Below are 17,646 nucleotides of genomic sequence, written 5' to 3'. Positions count from 1 at the left end.
AACAAAACATTTACTAGATAGGCCAGGCATCATTATTTTGTCATTAATGACAAGAACGCACATCAGTCTATCTAAGAAATTACTTTTAGTTTTACAAATAAATAAGTTTCTAAAATTGAAAATTTGAATACTTCCACTTACTTGTCTCCATAAAGTCTGAATTAATTTTACCCCACTCTACACTAATTCCCAGATGACTCAATCAAAATACCCAGTTTTCTTTCTGCAAAGGCCTCGGTGGCCTCACCCAATCCATATTAGGTTATATTTAAAATCCTCACATCTAGTCCCAACCTCTATAATATATTGTCTGTACACTGATTTGTGCTACATACTATAAAAAAACTACATAAATGCACAGTGTCATTCATCATATCTATTCTTTAAATAAATTTATTTATTTCACACTGTTATATGATTTTTATAACAGATTGGTTATAAAAAATAACCAATTAACCAAATTACTCTACAGAATGGTTAACATTAAAAAACATGACAACAATCCAAATGTACTTAACAATACAAACAGACAATAATGAACTAGAATCAATAAGTGTGACAAGCACGGGTAGTAACAATTAATATTATTAATCGATAAATATTACCCAAACAGTTATTCACATTATAAAAAGAAACTATGAAACAACTATAAATCACAAACTTGACTCAATCACTAGCATAACTTTTGGACAAATGTGACATCAACAAACCATATTGTGAATTAAATTTTAATTCAAGATTACTATTTTTTTACTCTTCTTTGGATCCCCAGCGTTCAGCTAAATCCAGATTCGAAATATACTGCATTCACGTTTTTACAAAATTGGGCCTCCCCGGGATTTGAACCCGCAATCAGAGAGCCGAGACAATATGCATTAGTCTACGGAAGAGGACAGGATTACTGCTGGGGGTGTTCGAGATGCGGTTTTTAATATATAAATGCTGGGAAGAGCTGAAAAACAAAGCAAATCAGATCTCGTTACCGTTCCGTTGCAGAAGGATCCGAGAGATACAGCTGATACGCAAGTAATTATGCTAATGATGGATAAAAGAAACTCAACTCAAATGGACGTTTTTATCTAGTCCCCGTTAGAACTCTAAAGCAATACTTCTAAGCAATCGTAATGATAAGCAATGTACTTACAAGTTAATTAGTTTTTAAACTTATTGCAAAAGAAATCATCTTATGCTTACAAATTCAAGACATTGTAATCAATAGAGCTCCATCGTAGGAGCAATATAAACTCCCATCCATCTATCTAAAGACTAGTTTTACACCCTTATATCAATTCAGTATAGATTATTATATGGTTTCCTTCACTTTTACGGCTATTTCAATGACAACTTCACACACTATTTGGGGATACTGATTCACGAAAGGATAATGTGTGGGTTCATACGAGAGTACAACTAATTGTGACAGGGCAGTCTATAATAGCTGCCAAGAGTAATCTTTCAAAAGGAATTTGTTTTTACAGCCACAAGCTTCATGTTTGTAGTATAAATCTCCCAATAAAAATATTCTTCATATATATCTCTAACAATGGTTTTCAAGAATCTACACCATAGGAAATAAGTGGAATAGACAACGAACTCATCATGGTTTTATTTGCATATAAACCACAATAACTTCTAGGTTATTTATATATGGTAAGTACAAGGCACGGTGCGAAATGTGTCTTACGAATATTAAAGCCTATAGACACCTTTGAGGCATCCGTGTCAGATTTATATACGAGATAACCTGAATTGTGAACTTTTCTGTTGATATAAAATGTATCTCAGTAATAAGCGTGATGTCTACTTATGAACTGGTCGTATATTGAAATCTGTCGTGAAAAAAGATTATACTAAACTAGAGATCAACAACGAATATAAGGCTTGATTAATAGAGAATTCAACATTAGATGAAAAAAATATATTTGGTAAATGGCCATGGCTGGAGTAAGAAAATTTTGTTTCTTGATGTATAGTCTTTGTTCCTTTTGTAGCTATAATAGTGTAACTATAGGGCACAGGCATGAAGAATTGATTTCTGTTGTATATAGTAGTAATTTTGAATATTGGGTAGTTGTTGGATTCTTGCTCTGTAATTTGAACTGGACAGAATTATAAAAATATGGATGTTTCGTTTTTGTTTACAGGGGGGGGGGACACCACTTTTACACAATTAAAATGTGCAGTATAGGTAGACATATAAATTTTGCTGGTACTACCTTTAGTAATATTAAAATAATATTGTTATAGAACTTTATCGAAGTTTGCGATCTAGTCTTGATAATAAATTGATGGAATAATGAGGAAACAGGTGGTATAAGTTGAAATTTATTAACAACAAAGGTTACAATTAAAAACGGGATCAAAACCATTGTAAAGTACTGAGTTTTGTAATGCTGAATGGTAGATTGAATGGGAGGAAGATTTCGATTTTTGTATTCTCTGCTAGTTTTAAATCATTGTTTGTTAGGTTATCATGTTTATCATTTTGTATGTAATTTGTATAGTGGTAATATTGTGAGGCTACGGTAGACGGTTTCAAAACTGATTTTGTTCGCAAATCATAATTACATCACTTATGATCTACGTAATTATTTGAAGTCTAAGAGAAAGACTTCAAAGTTAAAATTATTCGATGTTACAAAAGCATTACGAGTAAAAAGCAATAACGAACTATGCAGCCAAGTCACTGGCAATTTAGTTTCTCTCCGTTCTATTCTTTAAAATCAGAAATGAGTTTCTCAGCTCTTAAGCCGGCCTTTGATTGTGTATCAGTCTATTACAGAAGGCTATCACACATGTTATATTGAGTAATCTCTAACAATAATCTATATATATAAAAATGAAAACTGTTTCGTGTGTAACAGCATCACTCACAAACGGCTGGACGGATTCGCCTAATTTTTTTTTTAATTTGTTCGTCTTGATCTGTAGAAGGTTATAGGATACTTTTTATCCCTTTCCCGATTCAGGATTCCGCCCCACTGGTTACAGAAATAGCCCGTAAGAAATGCATTGCAGCAAACATATGTTATTAAGTGAAAGAGTCTTTTCAAATTTTTAATCAGCTGTTCTTTGTAAACAAACATACAAGCTGTTACACTACCCTGTGGAGTTTTTAAACTCACTTGAACCATCAGGAATGCCGTCACATCAATTACTCTTGAAAGTAGGATCACCGATAATGATGTTGAGAAACTTACGACCACCAAAATTGTGCAACGGCACTCGACTAACCGTCAAAAATTTACATCCAAATATCATTGAAGCAACGATTTTGTCGGGAACATCTGCCGGGGAAGATGTCTTCATCCCTCGCATCCCCTTAATTCCATCCGACTTGCCATTTGAATTTAAGAGACTTCAGTTCCCCGTTCGACTTGCGTTCGCAATGACGATTAATAAGGCACAAGGACAATCACTTAACGTCGCAGGAATCCATCTGGAACCCTCATGTTTCTCGCACGGTCAATTATACGTCGCTTGCTCAAGAGTCGGAAACCCGAAGAACCTTTATATTTATGCTCCAAATAATACAACTAATAACGTTGTTTACCAAAACGCATTAAAATAAACAAAAAACTTTTATAATAGATTTTATGATATGCTACGATGTATTAGTAGAGCAATAAATTAATTGGAAAAACGTATAATAAAATTAGTATTTCTTTTCGATGCTTGATTGATGTAGCCCTCTCTACTGCCACGCGAGCGGAGCCGCGGGTTTAGGCTAGTACTTTAGATATCCAACATTTTCAATCTAAACCATAAAAGAGAGAATTACTGTAAGTCAAAGGTATGTTAGATATTTCCTTTCTACTGAACTGGAATAATATATAACAGCTGATTTAAACATTTTTTGTTATCAGATGTATTTTGGCGCCAAACATGGAAAGGAAGGAAAAACAACACATAAAACAACAGTGAACAGTGAGTATTCAGTAATTACTGGCTTATTAGTAATCATTACTTAGTATTCATTAACTAATCGATTCTGCAGACTGACCTTTTGATTTTGTTATTATAAGTAATCATCCTTTCATATATTAATTAATAATTAGTATCTCGACAGTTTCAGAGTTCTCAGTTTTTTTTAATCAGTGTGTAATCATTCTTGTATAATCATATATCATTAGATTGTTAAAAACACTAATCTTTCTTGTAAATGGTCATTATTTACATATAGCCTACTTTTTAATAACGTCAAATTCGTGATTTGCCGCCCCGGCGTTTAATCTTACTGGTACGTAGTTTAGTACAGAGTATGTAAGTATTGCAAGCTCCAGTCCTATTTAGATTATGTTGTCTGTTTCATATGTTCAGATAATGTAACCTTAAAATAAAAAGTTTAAATAACAGAAAAATAGGTCTAAGTTACAGTGTATCTTTACATAGCCTATTCACTAAGGGTTACACACTTAGTAGACTAGTTACTGTTTTACTTAGCTGCAGTATAATAAGCGGCCACCAACACAAATCATTGATATTCATGATTATCGAATCATCGACATTCATGAGAATCCTCGATAGAGGCCTAATCATTGAAACCAAATTGCCTTACAGATATTTCAAATTACAGGATAGCATAGTTCGGCTGTTTTTATATCTTAAAAAAGATACATTATATATATATATATATATATATATATATATATATATATATAAATGATGAACAAAAATATATCTAGGTTAAGTATATTTATAGAATGTAGTAAACAAAACAGTAGGCCTATTTGATTTATTATTTTGAATCAGTTTTTTTATCACTCCATATCAAGGGGTACAAAAATGACCAGCTTAGAATTATATGAAATTTTATATGAAGGTAGGCTAGTCGTCATATAGATTAGGATAAATTGCCAATTTTTTGCCAAATATTTAAAATGGTTTCCAAGTTACAGCTATGTAAAATTTCTCCACCACCAAAAACAGCAATCAACATATTTTAAAATCAACATAGTTCTGTTGTCCTAATTCAGCTAGAGAAATGGAACTGGTGTCATTTTATTGTTTTAAATGCTCTTCCTTTTGATATACAACACAACATACTTTGTCATAAAAAGCTTTTTTTTAAAGTGAAATTCAAAATTTTGATTTCCTTAAAAGTGCTTTTTTGAAAATTGAAATTTTTGTCCTATAAATTGTTCATATTTTTGGTAAGTTATTCTCAAAATTTAAAAGTGGGAGGCCAATGGGTTCATAGGTAAATAATAATTTATTTTCTGTATGAGTTTTTGTAAAAATGCCATACTACTTTACTTAATCTCATTATTATGGTGATTATTATCATAATTATATATTTTATGTTGATTATATTATAAAAGAGGGTTGCCCCTGAAACAGCAGTTTTTTTTCAAAATAATTCTTTTTTATTTCATAATGCACTTTATTTGAAAATGTAAGGAGACACATAAATTATAATCTGAGTTTAGATGTGTCATAGAAATTATATTCTGATCTAGATGATTCTTCTGGTGCACCATGAGATCGCTGGTAATGAGACAGCTCAGGCCAAATTATTGGTCATTAGTCAATCTGCGGCCAATTGGACAGTAAGCCCTGAAGTTGTAGAAGTGAGCAATGACAATATGCAATTATGTATAACAACTTTGATTTAGCTTTGTAGTTTCTGAGACATACTATTTTGTAAGAACAGATCTCAGTTTTAATAGTTTCATGGCATTTTTTGGATTTAAATGGTTACAGTGAAATTGTTTAAAATAATTTCTACAGAAGCACTTGCAATCCGAAAGTGTACTGGTAACCACAAAATTTCAAGTTTAAAGTTCCAGTAGTTTGGAACATTTTTTGTTTGAGGTTGTTTTGTTTTTCATTGTCAAATTTATCTGGTTAGATTGCAAAATGTGAAGGTGCTTTCTTAAAAAGCACCTATCGGAACTCTTAAAAGTAAAATAAAAACCTATTGTATACAAAATTCAATTTGAACTCATTCAGTTGTTTCATTGAATTTTTGTGAGTGCTATTTAGCTAATGCATAAAACTAGACTCTTAGCTAGTTTTACTTTTAGCTATTACTTTTTGAACTATGTATATGATGTCATTTCCTTAGACCAAATCAGGACATTACAAAATTTTAATTTATCTTTACCACTCAAATTTGTGCATATTAAGTTTAGCTCCATTTCACCTTCCCCTTAGTTCAGCATCTAAAATCTGACTCTGATACAGATTGGCTCCTGGAATCTGATCTCCATATCTGCCTTTAAGAGATCCATAAAATGTTTGTGACAAAGGTGTTCAAAATGAACTTTTTGCATCATTTTGATATCAGAAACTTAATATTCGCATTTAATCAACTCCTCCCATAATAGCTACATTGCACTCAAATTTGTCTGAATTCATTTCTTTAAAAATGGTTCACTAAAATGTAGAATTTTTCTTATATAAGTTCTGTACAGTGTTACTACATTATTTGCTTCGGAACCCCTTAAAGTGGGATATCTAGGTTTAACCCAACAAGTGTTTTTATCTCAAATTAAAGCAAACCTTTTGTTAGATACTTTTATCGGTAATTCTAAGCAATATATGGGTCAACCTCGATTTTTCTCATATTACAATATAATGTTCCAATAGTCAATTGTTGGTTTTTGGTTGGTTTTACTTTGCTTTCTGGCATGTAATTATGTGTTTAAAATTGTTTTACATACATTACCTACATTATATTGTAATATGTAATAACAATTTATGAGTAATTTTTAATAAAAAAAAGGATCACGCACGATGCCTGCCCGATGCGCAGCGCTTTGCGCTGCTTGCTCTTTTAGAAAAAAAATTAACTCGAGTAGTTACAAATTTGAAGCCCAGATCACGTCAGTGCCCCTGATCACTAATAGGTAATTCTAAGCAATATATGACCGTCTGGCGGTTGCCTGCCCCCTATAACTGCTTTCCGGCAAGAAATTCTAGTCATTTCCTTTTCTAATTGACTATTGGACCATTATATTGTAATATGAGAAAAATCTAGGTTGACCCATATATTGCTTAGAATTACCCTTTTATCTGACCCTATTTAAACAAATTATCAAATTATCTACAGTGCTATTATATGGTACAGAGTTTAATTTAGATTTGTTGGCAATCCCTTTTGATCGTCTAAGAAGTTATTTTGTTCTTTTCAAAATTTTTTCAAATTTTGAAACCTTCAATTGGTGAAAAAAAACCAATATTGCCATTCACATTCTGAACCTATTTGGTTTAGAATTAGATATTGTTTCTAGAGGGGTTGTCATTTTTATTGTATTTTAAACTCCACTCTACAACGTGAGTAATTTACTTCTTTTATGATGATCATTTCACAAGACCTCCTCTCTTCTTAGATGGTAGTATTGAATTTTTACTTTAGTTCACTGTATAAACTTCACAGAAATGAAAATGCTATCTCTTCTAGCCTTAAATTCTTCATAAGTGAAATTCTTAAAGAAAGTTTTCTATTTTTTAATGCAAACCTCTTGTTTGTATAATAAATATTACCTTGTGCATTGTATCATTGCTATAAATATTCTTTCTACCTTCTTCTCTGTTATGCAATAATTGTATTATTAGTTAGTATTTGTTAGCTATCTATGTAGTTTTAACTTACCCAATCCAGTTATTGTATCATTATGAAATAATGTTATAATGTAAATGAATATAAAATAAACATAGATCCCTATTATTTTTAATTTACGCTCCGAAATTTATCTAAACTCTGTTCAAATACTGTACCCTAATAAAAGTTAAGCAATTTTTAAATAATGCAAATAAGATACTGCATGAAATACATATTGTACAAAACAATGCAGTGCCCAAAGTACCAACAGAAGTAATTTTTAGAATTAAGACGAACTTAAACAACTTAATCCGAGATATTTCCAAGTGTGATACCCAATACGAATTCTAGGTTTACTCTTTCAATGGAAAGTCAGATAAGCTTGAAGATTTTGATTAAATAAATTTTATTTAGTTATTTTTTAAAAAGTACTTAAATGAAAGTTTTAATCTACGTCTTTAGAGAACTTACCTTAAGTGTTACAGCTCTTTGATGTTGTTAATAAGTTCATTGTATTCAATAATTGTTTTTATTAATTAAATAAATTTACACTATTTGCCTTATACAGACACCTTTTTACAATTAATTACAATTTGATTTTTTTCTTAGTTATCCTTTAGCTTCAGGATTAAATAAAATTGGGCTATTTTTATTTCAAGTAACACTCATGAATTACATTCCCTGCTGACAAACCCCTTTAGCATTGTGATAGCTCAGTCACCTGAAAAAAAGTCCCCAAGAAAAAATTTTGTGCACTATAATTTATTTCCACGATTTTATGATGCTGCCTTAACACTACAGGCCTGCTTTGATAATCACATGAGATCATATTTTTCTATTGAAAGAAATGAGTTCTGAATAATTTCTGTAAATAAATTATTGACAGTAAATTGTTATGGTTCAAAATCAATCAATGTAAATGGCAACCTAGCATTACCTTAGAGCTGATAAAAAACTGTTAGTTATCTAAGTTTAATTTTTTTTTGTATTCACAATGTATTTTTTGTTTGTTACAGAATTATTAATTTTCTTCCCTTCAAAATTGAAAAGAAACTTTAGTTGCAACTGCAAGAAATATGAGTACTTCACAAAGTTTTTTACCTTGGAGGAAGAAAGAAACTTAAAGAAAAGATCATGTCATCTACAATGTGTTGTGGGCGCTTTACAAAAGAGTGTGACCAATTAAAATATGTTTTAGAGAGAACTATAAAACATGGAGAGAGTGATTCAGTTTTACTGATAGGGTTCAAAGGATCCGGAAAGACTACGGTAATTAACAATATGTATTAAATTCCTAATAGTTACTTATAGTAAGCGAAATATGACAACTAGGATTTGGACTAGTTCAATTAGTTAAAGACTATTTTGTCATCATCAATTCCACTTCCTATATCTATAGATGGACGATTGGACGGACATTTGTGATACTAGGTATTGTCTAAATAGGAAATGTAAGAGGTATTATGATTCTAATATAACTTAAGGTGATTTAAACTGGAGAAAATATTTATTTATCACAATGGTAATTTGTGATAATAGTACAAAATAGAACATGAAAACATCAGTGTTTGAATTGAAGAGGAATGTATTGCATGGCTAATAGAATTTCTTCTAATTGGCATTAATGACCTTATTGGTAAATTACATCATATAAATAAGTTATTCACAGAAAACTCTTTAGGAGGTTATATTTTGTAAAGAAAACTAAGCTTTCACCTAGTCGTTACAGGTTTGTCCATCACAATACAAAGAGATGTAAGTATATATAAATAGATAAAAAACATAATATTTTATTTTCACACTCATTAAATGTGATTGGATTAAAAAGAAATTGAAATATACCAGTATATTATGACAGTAGGAGCTACTTTTTAATATGTTTGTAAAGTGTTTCTAAACATAAGATTTTCTAAAATTAGAAAATATGGTACTGTTTATTATTTCAGTTTTGTGTTTAAATATCTTATAATAGTTAATATTTTGAATCAATCACCGAGAGTAAAAAATATGTTTCTATAAAAATATGAGATAGGATGGGATATGAAATAAATTTATGTATAAAAGTCTCATTACATTTTCTTTTTGCCTTGTCTATAGATTTATTAGAATTGTACCCAATATATGCTTGAGCAACTAAAAAAAATAGAAATTCAATTTCTAGTCCAACAGTCATAAAGGCAAATTTAAGAGTATAATATTAAGACATTGTCTTATTAGGTTTTTTTATTCCAGATTCTGAACCATTCATTAAATACAATAAGACAATCTGGTCATGATGATTTCACCATTGTTCATTTGAATGGACTAATCCACACTGATGATGGTTTGGCTTTGAAAGAAATTATTTGTCAGCTGCATCTTAAAGAGTTAGAAGGTGACAGAGTGGCTGGTTCTTTTTCAGGTATGGTTATGTATTTGTTAATGGACAAATTAATAATAAGGTTCCATGTAATGAAAAGGGATGTTTTGAAGGTACGAGTAATTATCATAGGTGGCAATGCCTGAAATGTAGAGAAAAGTTTTCTACAGTGCTAAGGATTTTTTTCTAATGCCATTACTGGTATTGGACATTGAGAAGTATATAGAGTAAATTCTAATATTCATTAGCAACAATTAAAGCTAAATGGGGTTTTTTAACGAGCTACATTGAAGCTAAATCTCTCTTAATTGACAAATTATTTTGTCACACTTGGTTTGTGTTTTTTGGTAAGGTGTTGAAAATAATATTTGAATAATATTCAACTAAAGCAGACAGTGAAAAAATAGGTTTACCACTGGTTGTATACTTTATACTTATATATTTGAAATTTTATAACTTAAGTAGTTAGTGAGTATTGAATAATTAAATAAATTACACATAACGTAGTTTGGATGGAAAGGTTGATTCAATTTGAATACTGAGTTAAGCTCTAGTTCACCTCTTATTGCAGCGTTTGGTATCTGATGCTGTCTCAGATTAAACTCTGATGTCAAAATTATGTAAAGGTTCGTTTTAAGCTTCTTCATCATCAGCTGTTTTGAATCTCTTCAGATGAACATGACTCCAGATTTCAGGAGTCGTCTTTGACAGTGTCAGATATCAGACACTACAGTAAGACAAAGGTGAACTGGAGCTAAACTCAACATTCAAAATAAATTAGTTACAAGTTTGCAAACAATATTGGATATGCTGTATTTACAACTCTATGTGATAATTATTTTAGTTCACATTTTAATTTTTAGTATTACATGAAAATGACCATCAAATGCCTAATGACATCATGATTTTTGCGTACGATTTGAATTATTTAATATACTGTAGTACTGTAAGTTAATATAATAATAATAATATTACATTTATAATAACCACAAATAATAAATTTTGTTTTTTTTTCAGACAATTTGTTGTTCCTACTGCAAAGTTTAAGGACAGGAGACAGAAATACTTCAAAACCTGTCATTTTTATTTTGGATGAATTTCATCTGTTTTGTTCTCATCGCAATCAAACGTTATTATATAATCTGTTTGAGGCAGCTCAAGCAAGTTGGGTCAGTACACTTAGGTATATTATCAGTTCTCATAAATATTATAGTAGGCTTATTATAACCATTTAATTGTTGATAGTATAAATTTGGGAAGACACTTGTCATATCAGTGGTCTGTAAAACGTACCAATATTATTGATCAACATTGAACTAAAGATAGTTTACACAAAATAAAATTCTGATATTCTTATAAAAATGTAATGAAGAAGTGAATTAAGAAGTGCTTCAATAGACTTTTAAGTGTATTAACACACATAGAAAAGGGCAAGGCACTTTATACAGGGCAACTCTCCTCTTTGGTTGCCAGAGGACCATTAGATACTGTTCTTTCCAAGAATTATCAGATGTCAATCAAGAAATCAGAAAATCTTTATTTACAAAATCTTCAAGAAATGTAATGGTGTCAAGCTTACAATAAATTAGATTGTTTTCTTGATTTACAATGTCAGGGCGAAGAACTCTTGAATTCTGTAGACTGGTCTACAAGCCAGTTATACAGTTGTCTTCGAAGTGTTGCTCCTTGTAGGCATTTCAGGTTCTCTGGTAGTGAATTGTAGAATTTCCGTCCTGCATAAGATGGTTTTCTTTTGTGTATTTAGTGGTATGATAATAATAATAATAATAATAATAAATCTTTATTGTCACAAACGTTTCATGACAATATAGCACAGCTATGAAACAGATGACATTGTCAGATATAACCTACACTACTCTTGATTGACTAAATTCAAACAACCTAACACACAATACAGTAAAAACACGCAAAACAGCAATAAAACACACACAATGAAAAGGGGGAATAATAAACTCATGAGATAAGAAAGAAGATGGTAGTGTTAATGAAATGAGTGTTATAGACATGAATGTCCTCACCTCTTGGCAATCCCAGTTGCTCAATATGCATAACCACTGCATGAATATACAAAGCTGCGACTGTCAAGGTTTTGTGGGGTTTGTAAACGTCTCTACAGCTTTTCATTGGGGTGAGGCTGACAAAGTAAAGTAAAGGTCTTATTTTACCAAGTGAAGTTTAGGGCTAAGAAGCCCTCCCACTTAACCTGGGGACCAACGGCTTAAAGGTGACTTCCGAACCACCACCAATGGCCAGGCAAGCGGACAATTGTTTTTCTGAAGGACAAGTATTTTTTTGAGGTTGTGATCGGAGGTTCCTCTCCACACAATCAGGCCTTATCTGATGTGTGATTTGCTCCAAGGCATGGTACGCTGTCTTAGCTGTCACTAGCCCTCCTATCCATTTTATTCTACAAACCACATAGACTCCAGAGCTAATTTTCTTACTTAGTAAGTCAACATGAGCGTCCCAGAAAAGGTCAGCATCTATTGTTAAGCCCAGAAATTTAGTTTGCTGTTCTGTAGAGATGTTAGGAATTTGTTGTATTTCTTCATGTTTGTGACTAAAAACGATTTATGTTGTATTCAATGGATTTATTACTAAGTCGTTATGGAGGCAGTACTGGAGTGCTTTTATCTATTGTGTATGTAATGTCAGAAATGAGACTTTAAGCGTTTTCATCCTTAAAAAGCAAGGGGGTGTCGTCTGCACAGTTCTGTCATTATAAAAAAAGAAAGTCATTTGTTAAAAGCACATACATGAAAGGACCCAGGACATGAGCCCTGAGGCACACCTCTTTTCACTGGTAGTGGCTTGGATCTGACAATACTGTTTTTACTGTTGTTTGAACTTCAAACAATGTGGCTATGTTCTTCTAAATAGCTGGATACCCAATCTCTAGCCGTGCAATGAAATCCAAGTGCAGCCAGTTTTTTCCACAATCAATTTGTGTCCTAAATAGTCAAATGCTTTGCTTTAGTTTAGCAAAGCAGCTGAGACATGGTTGTTTTCTTTTAATTTATCTTTAATAAACTCAACCAAGTTTGTAATGGCACTAATAGTTGACTTCCCCTAGAAAAATCCATTCTGGTTTCTTAGTTAGGAGATTGTTAATTTCAAGGTGTTGCAGCATTTTTCTCAGTACAATTTTCTCAATTATCTTGGAAAATGTGGGAGTGATATAGGTCAATAATTGTTTGGATTTGCAGACGAACCTTTTTTTATGCTTGGAGTACATTGTAGAAATTTTCAGTGCAGATGTGAATTGGCCCAGCCTGAATGGTTTGTTAATTATACTTGTTAGAGGGGCTGCCAACTGTTTTGCACAGTGTTTTGTTGTCTTAGCTTGGTCCAGTCCAAAAAAATAACTTTGGTTTTAGTGAATTTATTGCTTCTTGGACTTCTTTCTCATTAGTAGGGGTAAGATTTAATGTTAAATTTTATTATAGCCAAAATTATAATTTTGCAGCTGGTTTCTGTTTTCTTAGAGTTGTATCTGCCATTTGTGAATAGTACATTTTGAGATGAGTAGCTTTTGGTCATACTCCTTCTTACCATTCACCTCCAAGCGAAGAGAACTTTCTTTTGTTTGCTCTGTATTCCTTTCTAAGTTAAAAATTTACCAGAGAGCTCAAGAGAGCAAATCAAAGGATTTGTTGCTCGAGTTGGTTATATGTTCCTGAGCGATGTTACGTTTGAAATTTTTAAGTTTAATATCATAATTTCTCTTTATATTTGTCATTTTCACCTTGTTGCTAGTATTACCTGTCATCTCATATGTATAGAAAGTTTTAAGATATTCATATTTTAGCTTATTGGCTTCATCATCCTTATTTTTAACTTTGATTGTTGTTTTGGTCTACTTCTTTTCTTTGGGCGTGCATAGTCAAGTGCTTTTGGTCACAGTTGTCAAAAGTTTTTGATAAGCTTCTTCAGCATTACAAGCATTAAGTAATGGTATCATTCTTCCCCAGCTACACATCCCTTAAGCAATGAAGGTTCTGTGAACTGTAGTTTCTTCTAAGGGAACTTGAATGTTTTTTACTATTTTCCACTCCTTGGCAGAGGGTACAAACTTGACCAGTATGATCTGATATTCCAGCTTCAATTATTGTATTATTAGAATAGAATAGAATAGAATAGAAAACTCTCTTTATTGCAGGAATATACAAACTCATTTTCTTTCAGATATATGCTCTTCAGGGATATTTGCACATATACAATCTATGGAGATCTTGGAAGTATTGGTTATCCAAGTTATTGACAGAGGGAGTCTTCTGATACCATAGCAGAGTAGATATTCTTCAAAACATGCATTGTGTGAATAGGCTATTGATATTAACATTGCCCATTATCATCAAGGACTTTGATACAGCTTGCACAAAGTTGAGTATATTAGACATTACTTCAATGGCTTGTTTTTTGTTTTACAGTGGCCAGATACATTAACTTATTCTGCCTTTAAGTCTAAACGAGGATTCGATATACGTTGCAACTCCGCCCAGTTGATAGTCTTCTCTACTGTAGTTAGCTACCAGTGTGTAGCCATAAATTAATTATGATTATGGGTTTTAGGGTACTAAGTAAGTGGTTTAGCTTTTCTAGTTTTTTGATAGATCTTGAATGTTCTGGTGGAATATACTAAACATTTTTTTGTGATAGTGGTCTGATGGAGATTTTTATGTGGGCCAGGAGTTTTTAGTTTTTCTTTTATACAGTGTGCTAGCGTTTTAAACTGTGAATTGAGAATAATCCTGGTCTTGTATTGAGTTATTTTTATTTAGTGTGTGCTCTAAAAAGGTGTACTTCCATTATCTCTGGTTTCACACTCCTTCATCTCTTTCCTTTGCTCATTTATTGGAGGACACTTTTTACAGTTGTTCAGTTTTTTATCAAAGGAGGTTTGACTGTCTCCTCTTGTGTCATCAATGGATGATGTTTCATCCCGTGGTTCTGTAGTAAAAGTCAGATTCCGTATTCTACTAAGTTAGGTTGGCTTCACTTGTGTTGTCTTGTGAAATATTCACCAGTTTTTCAATATTTTTTATTAAAACAATCATAAAGAGTTTCATTATCAGCAAGCTTGTATGCTGTACAGGGGGATTTGGGGACCAATTTTTAAGTTTTCTTGGAGCTTGAAATATTTATAGATTTTGTTCAATATATTTGTGTTTGTTAACGACGTCAGTCTTTGTGGAAATTGACTTTTACCTTTAATCTGTTTATGATATGAAACCAGTCACTCGTACGGATTTCATTAACACTATCATCCGAAGTGTCTGTTGCTTTATTTTAGCTTATTTTTGCTTGCTTTCTTTGTTTTTGGAACAACTATTGTTCCACTAAAGCAACAACATCACACATCACATCATAGTGAATATGATGTTCAACTGTAGCTATGTTACAATTAGCTGTGTCCTGTAGTAGATTGGATGGCTGCTGCGTGTTTTCTTTTCCCATATCTGCTTCACATGCAAGTAGCTGACCCAGGAAGCTATCATTAGAAGAGAAGTTTTTTCACTATGATCTCTGAGTTTTAATGCAGAAATAGTGGACTCTAGAAGTGATATTTTTTATAAAAGCTTTCCATTTAGTATTCTGAGGTCTTCTTTCTCCCTTTGCAGTGTTTGTATTTCAGCTTCAGCATCAAGTTTGCTAATTTTCAATGCTTCATTCATAGCTTTCACTTCATTGTTGGGTTTTTTTAGTGATTGATCTTGTAGCTTGAGTATATTTTCAGTTATTATTGAGACTTCTATATTCATCCTTCATATTCTGAAATTTTGATTTAGCAAGATTTGGCTTACTGTCATAGTCAAGTAGATTTTTTGTCAGTTACCTACAGAACTTTTTATTTTTTGTTCATAATCGTTTTTCTCTTTGTCCGTATGATCATTATTAAACCCATTTATCAATATTTCTTTGGCCTTCAGTCTATTCTTCAGATGTGAAATTTCCCGATCTTATTAATTTAAAAAAATTTACAATGTGTTGTGGAAGGGTTTCAATTTTATTTTTGGGTCTTTTAGTCTGTCCTCTAATTCTGAGTGAGATATGCTATATTTAATTTTAAGATCGTGAATTTCATTATTTAGTAGAATATTTTTATTTAGAAGGAGGCTACCAGCTTCAGCAGCCAGAATTAAGGATGTCTCTAAATCTTGCTCTTCGTTTGTTGACAGCTGTATAATTCTCTAATCGGCTTTATGTATATTTATCATAGTATATGCAAAAACTAGGGGTTAGACTTCTATAATGCTCAAGAGTTGTTTCTGTTTTTAAGTTTAATCCTAGTTCTGTCGCATCAACATGTGATGATGTGTTGATGACATTTTTTATAATAATTTTCTGAATGGAAAGTCAGTGTATTTTGGTACTTATTGAAAATGAGGTTTCATAACTTAATATACTAAAATTTCATTGGTCTGGATGCAATATTACATACATTTGTAGTTAATAAAATCAAACAAAGAATGGTTTTTCATGTTGAAATTTTACTGCAATGTAGTTTGCAAAGTATAATTCATAGGGAAAGTTTCTTCCACATGTTTACAAAACTATTAACATCTCTAAATTCCTTATAAAATTGGGCAACTTTGGTATATTTTGGATTTTTCTTCAAATCATTTATGATGATACTACAGTAATGCTAAAAGGAAGAATTTGTATGTAAAATTTGAAAACAAACTTCAGTATCTTGTGTAAACAATTATTTAAGGTTTATATTTATTATTTACCATAATCCTAATCAACATGTCCTGAAAAAATAACAAATTAACAAGTACGTCAAATCTTGTACATGTGGAAATCAAAAGAAACTTGCAAAGTGCTGAAAATGAGGTAATAATTTTGAAAATTCAATATTGTACAGATCTAGGATTAAATAATAAGTTGATGAAAACAAATAATGATTTATTGCGTAGTACCATTCAGAATTATTGTTGACCTTATACAGCCTGCCAAGGGGACCACAATTAATAAAAAGTAGCTACACAAATACTAGTTCAGAACGTAAGAGGTTGTATTGATTAATTCACAGTAAAGAAAGAACACAGTTTTTATTAATTTGAAGTGTTTAAATGAGTTTTTGAGTGATAAATATGTAATACCCATGCTTAACGGTACTATTTGTATTTTTTATGGAGACATTTTCATTTATCTCTTAAGTACTGGCCTAATTGTCTAACTGTTTTTTAATCCATAAGACCTATGAGTTGCGATTATTATCATTAGAGCGATATTGTAAATGAGCTATCTGCACAACCAAGACATCAAGTCAGGATAGCTGCTTGGTCTAAGGCACTATTCTCGGGCATGGGAGTTGTGGATTTCCTTGACGTTAGTGATTTTTATCTTTATAAAATTCTTAACTAAATATATTAATAATACAAAAAGATATTCTCTTAACATCAATGTATAAAATAATATTTCTGTTGTTTACTCAAAATGTTTTCTTTCCAGGCACCGATCTGTGTCGTTGGAATGACGTCTCGTGTAGATGTAACAGAGCTGTTGGAGAAGAGAGTGAAATCCCGATTTTCTCACAGGACCATCCTTCTTCTTTCAAATCCAACACTTAAAGAGAGACTGCAGTTGTTCAAGTCATTACTTACTTTTGAAACTAAGGATTCAAGAAAGACAGATAGTTTCATCCAAAGGTGGAATGAAAATATAAATAGCCTATGTAATGAGGGATCTGTATGTGATGTATTAGAAAAACAAA

The 17,646-nt window shown here is 31.6% G+C and overlaps 2 protein-coding genes across 2 annotated transcripts; both read left to right on the top strand.

The window, feature by feature from the left end:
* The first annotated feature begins 3,101 nt into the window (after positions 1 to 3,101).
* On the top strand, positions 3,102 to 3,571 carry LOC124362262 (ATP-dependent DNA helicase PIF6-like). The gene has a single exon (XM_046816614.1). The coding sequence runs from the start codon at positions 3,140 to 3,142 to the stop codon at positions 3,569 to 3,571; it is 432 nt and encodes a 143-aa protein (XP_046672570.1). The 5' UTR covers positions 3,102 to 3,139.
* A 1,880-nt stretch (positions 3,572 to 5,451) lies between these two features.
* On the top strand, positions 5,452 to 17,639 carry LOC124362260 (origin recognition complex subunit 4-like; the record flags this gene model as incomplete). The annotated part of the gene is made up of 5 exons (XM_046816612.1): positions 5,452 to 5,570; positions 8,563 to 8,815; positions 9,779 to 9,947; positions 10,923 to 11,074; positions 17,385 to 17,639. Coding segments are annotated over exons 2-5 (711 nt in total), but the record flags the coding sequence as incomplete, so codon positions are not given.
* Between the last annotated feature and the right edge of the window lie 7 nt (positions 17,640 to 17,646).

Source organism: Homalodisca vitripennis, chromosome 5 (assembly GCF_021130785.1).
Source record: "Homalodisca vitripennis isolate AUS2020 chromosome 5, UT_GWSS_2.1, whole genome shotgun sequence".
Lineage (NCBI taxonomy): Eukaryota > Metazoa > Arthropoda > Insecta > Hemiptera > Cicadellidae > Homalodisca > Homalodisca vitripennis.
Note: the sequence above shows the minus strand (reverse complement) of the source record. Positions and strands in the feature narration are given on the sequence as shown.

What these genes read in the sequence shown, in the direction of transcription:
- LOC124362262 (XM_046816614.1), top strand. Translation starts at nt 3,140, where the DNA reads ATGCCGTCACATCAATTACTCTTGAAAGTAGGATCACCGATAATGATG.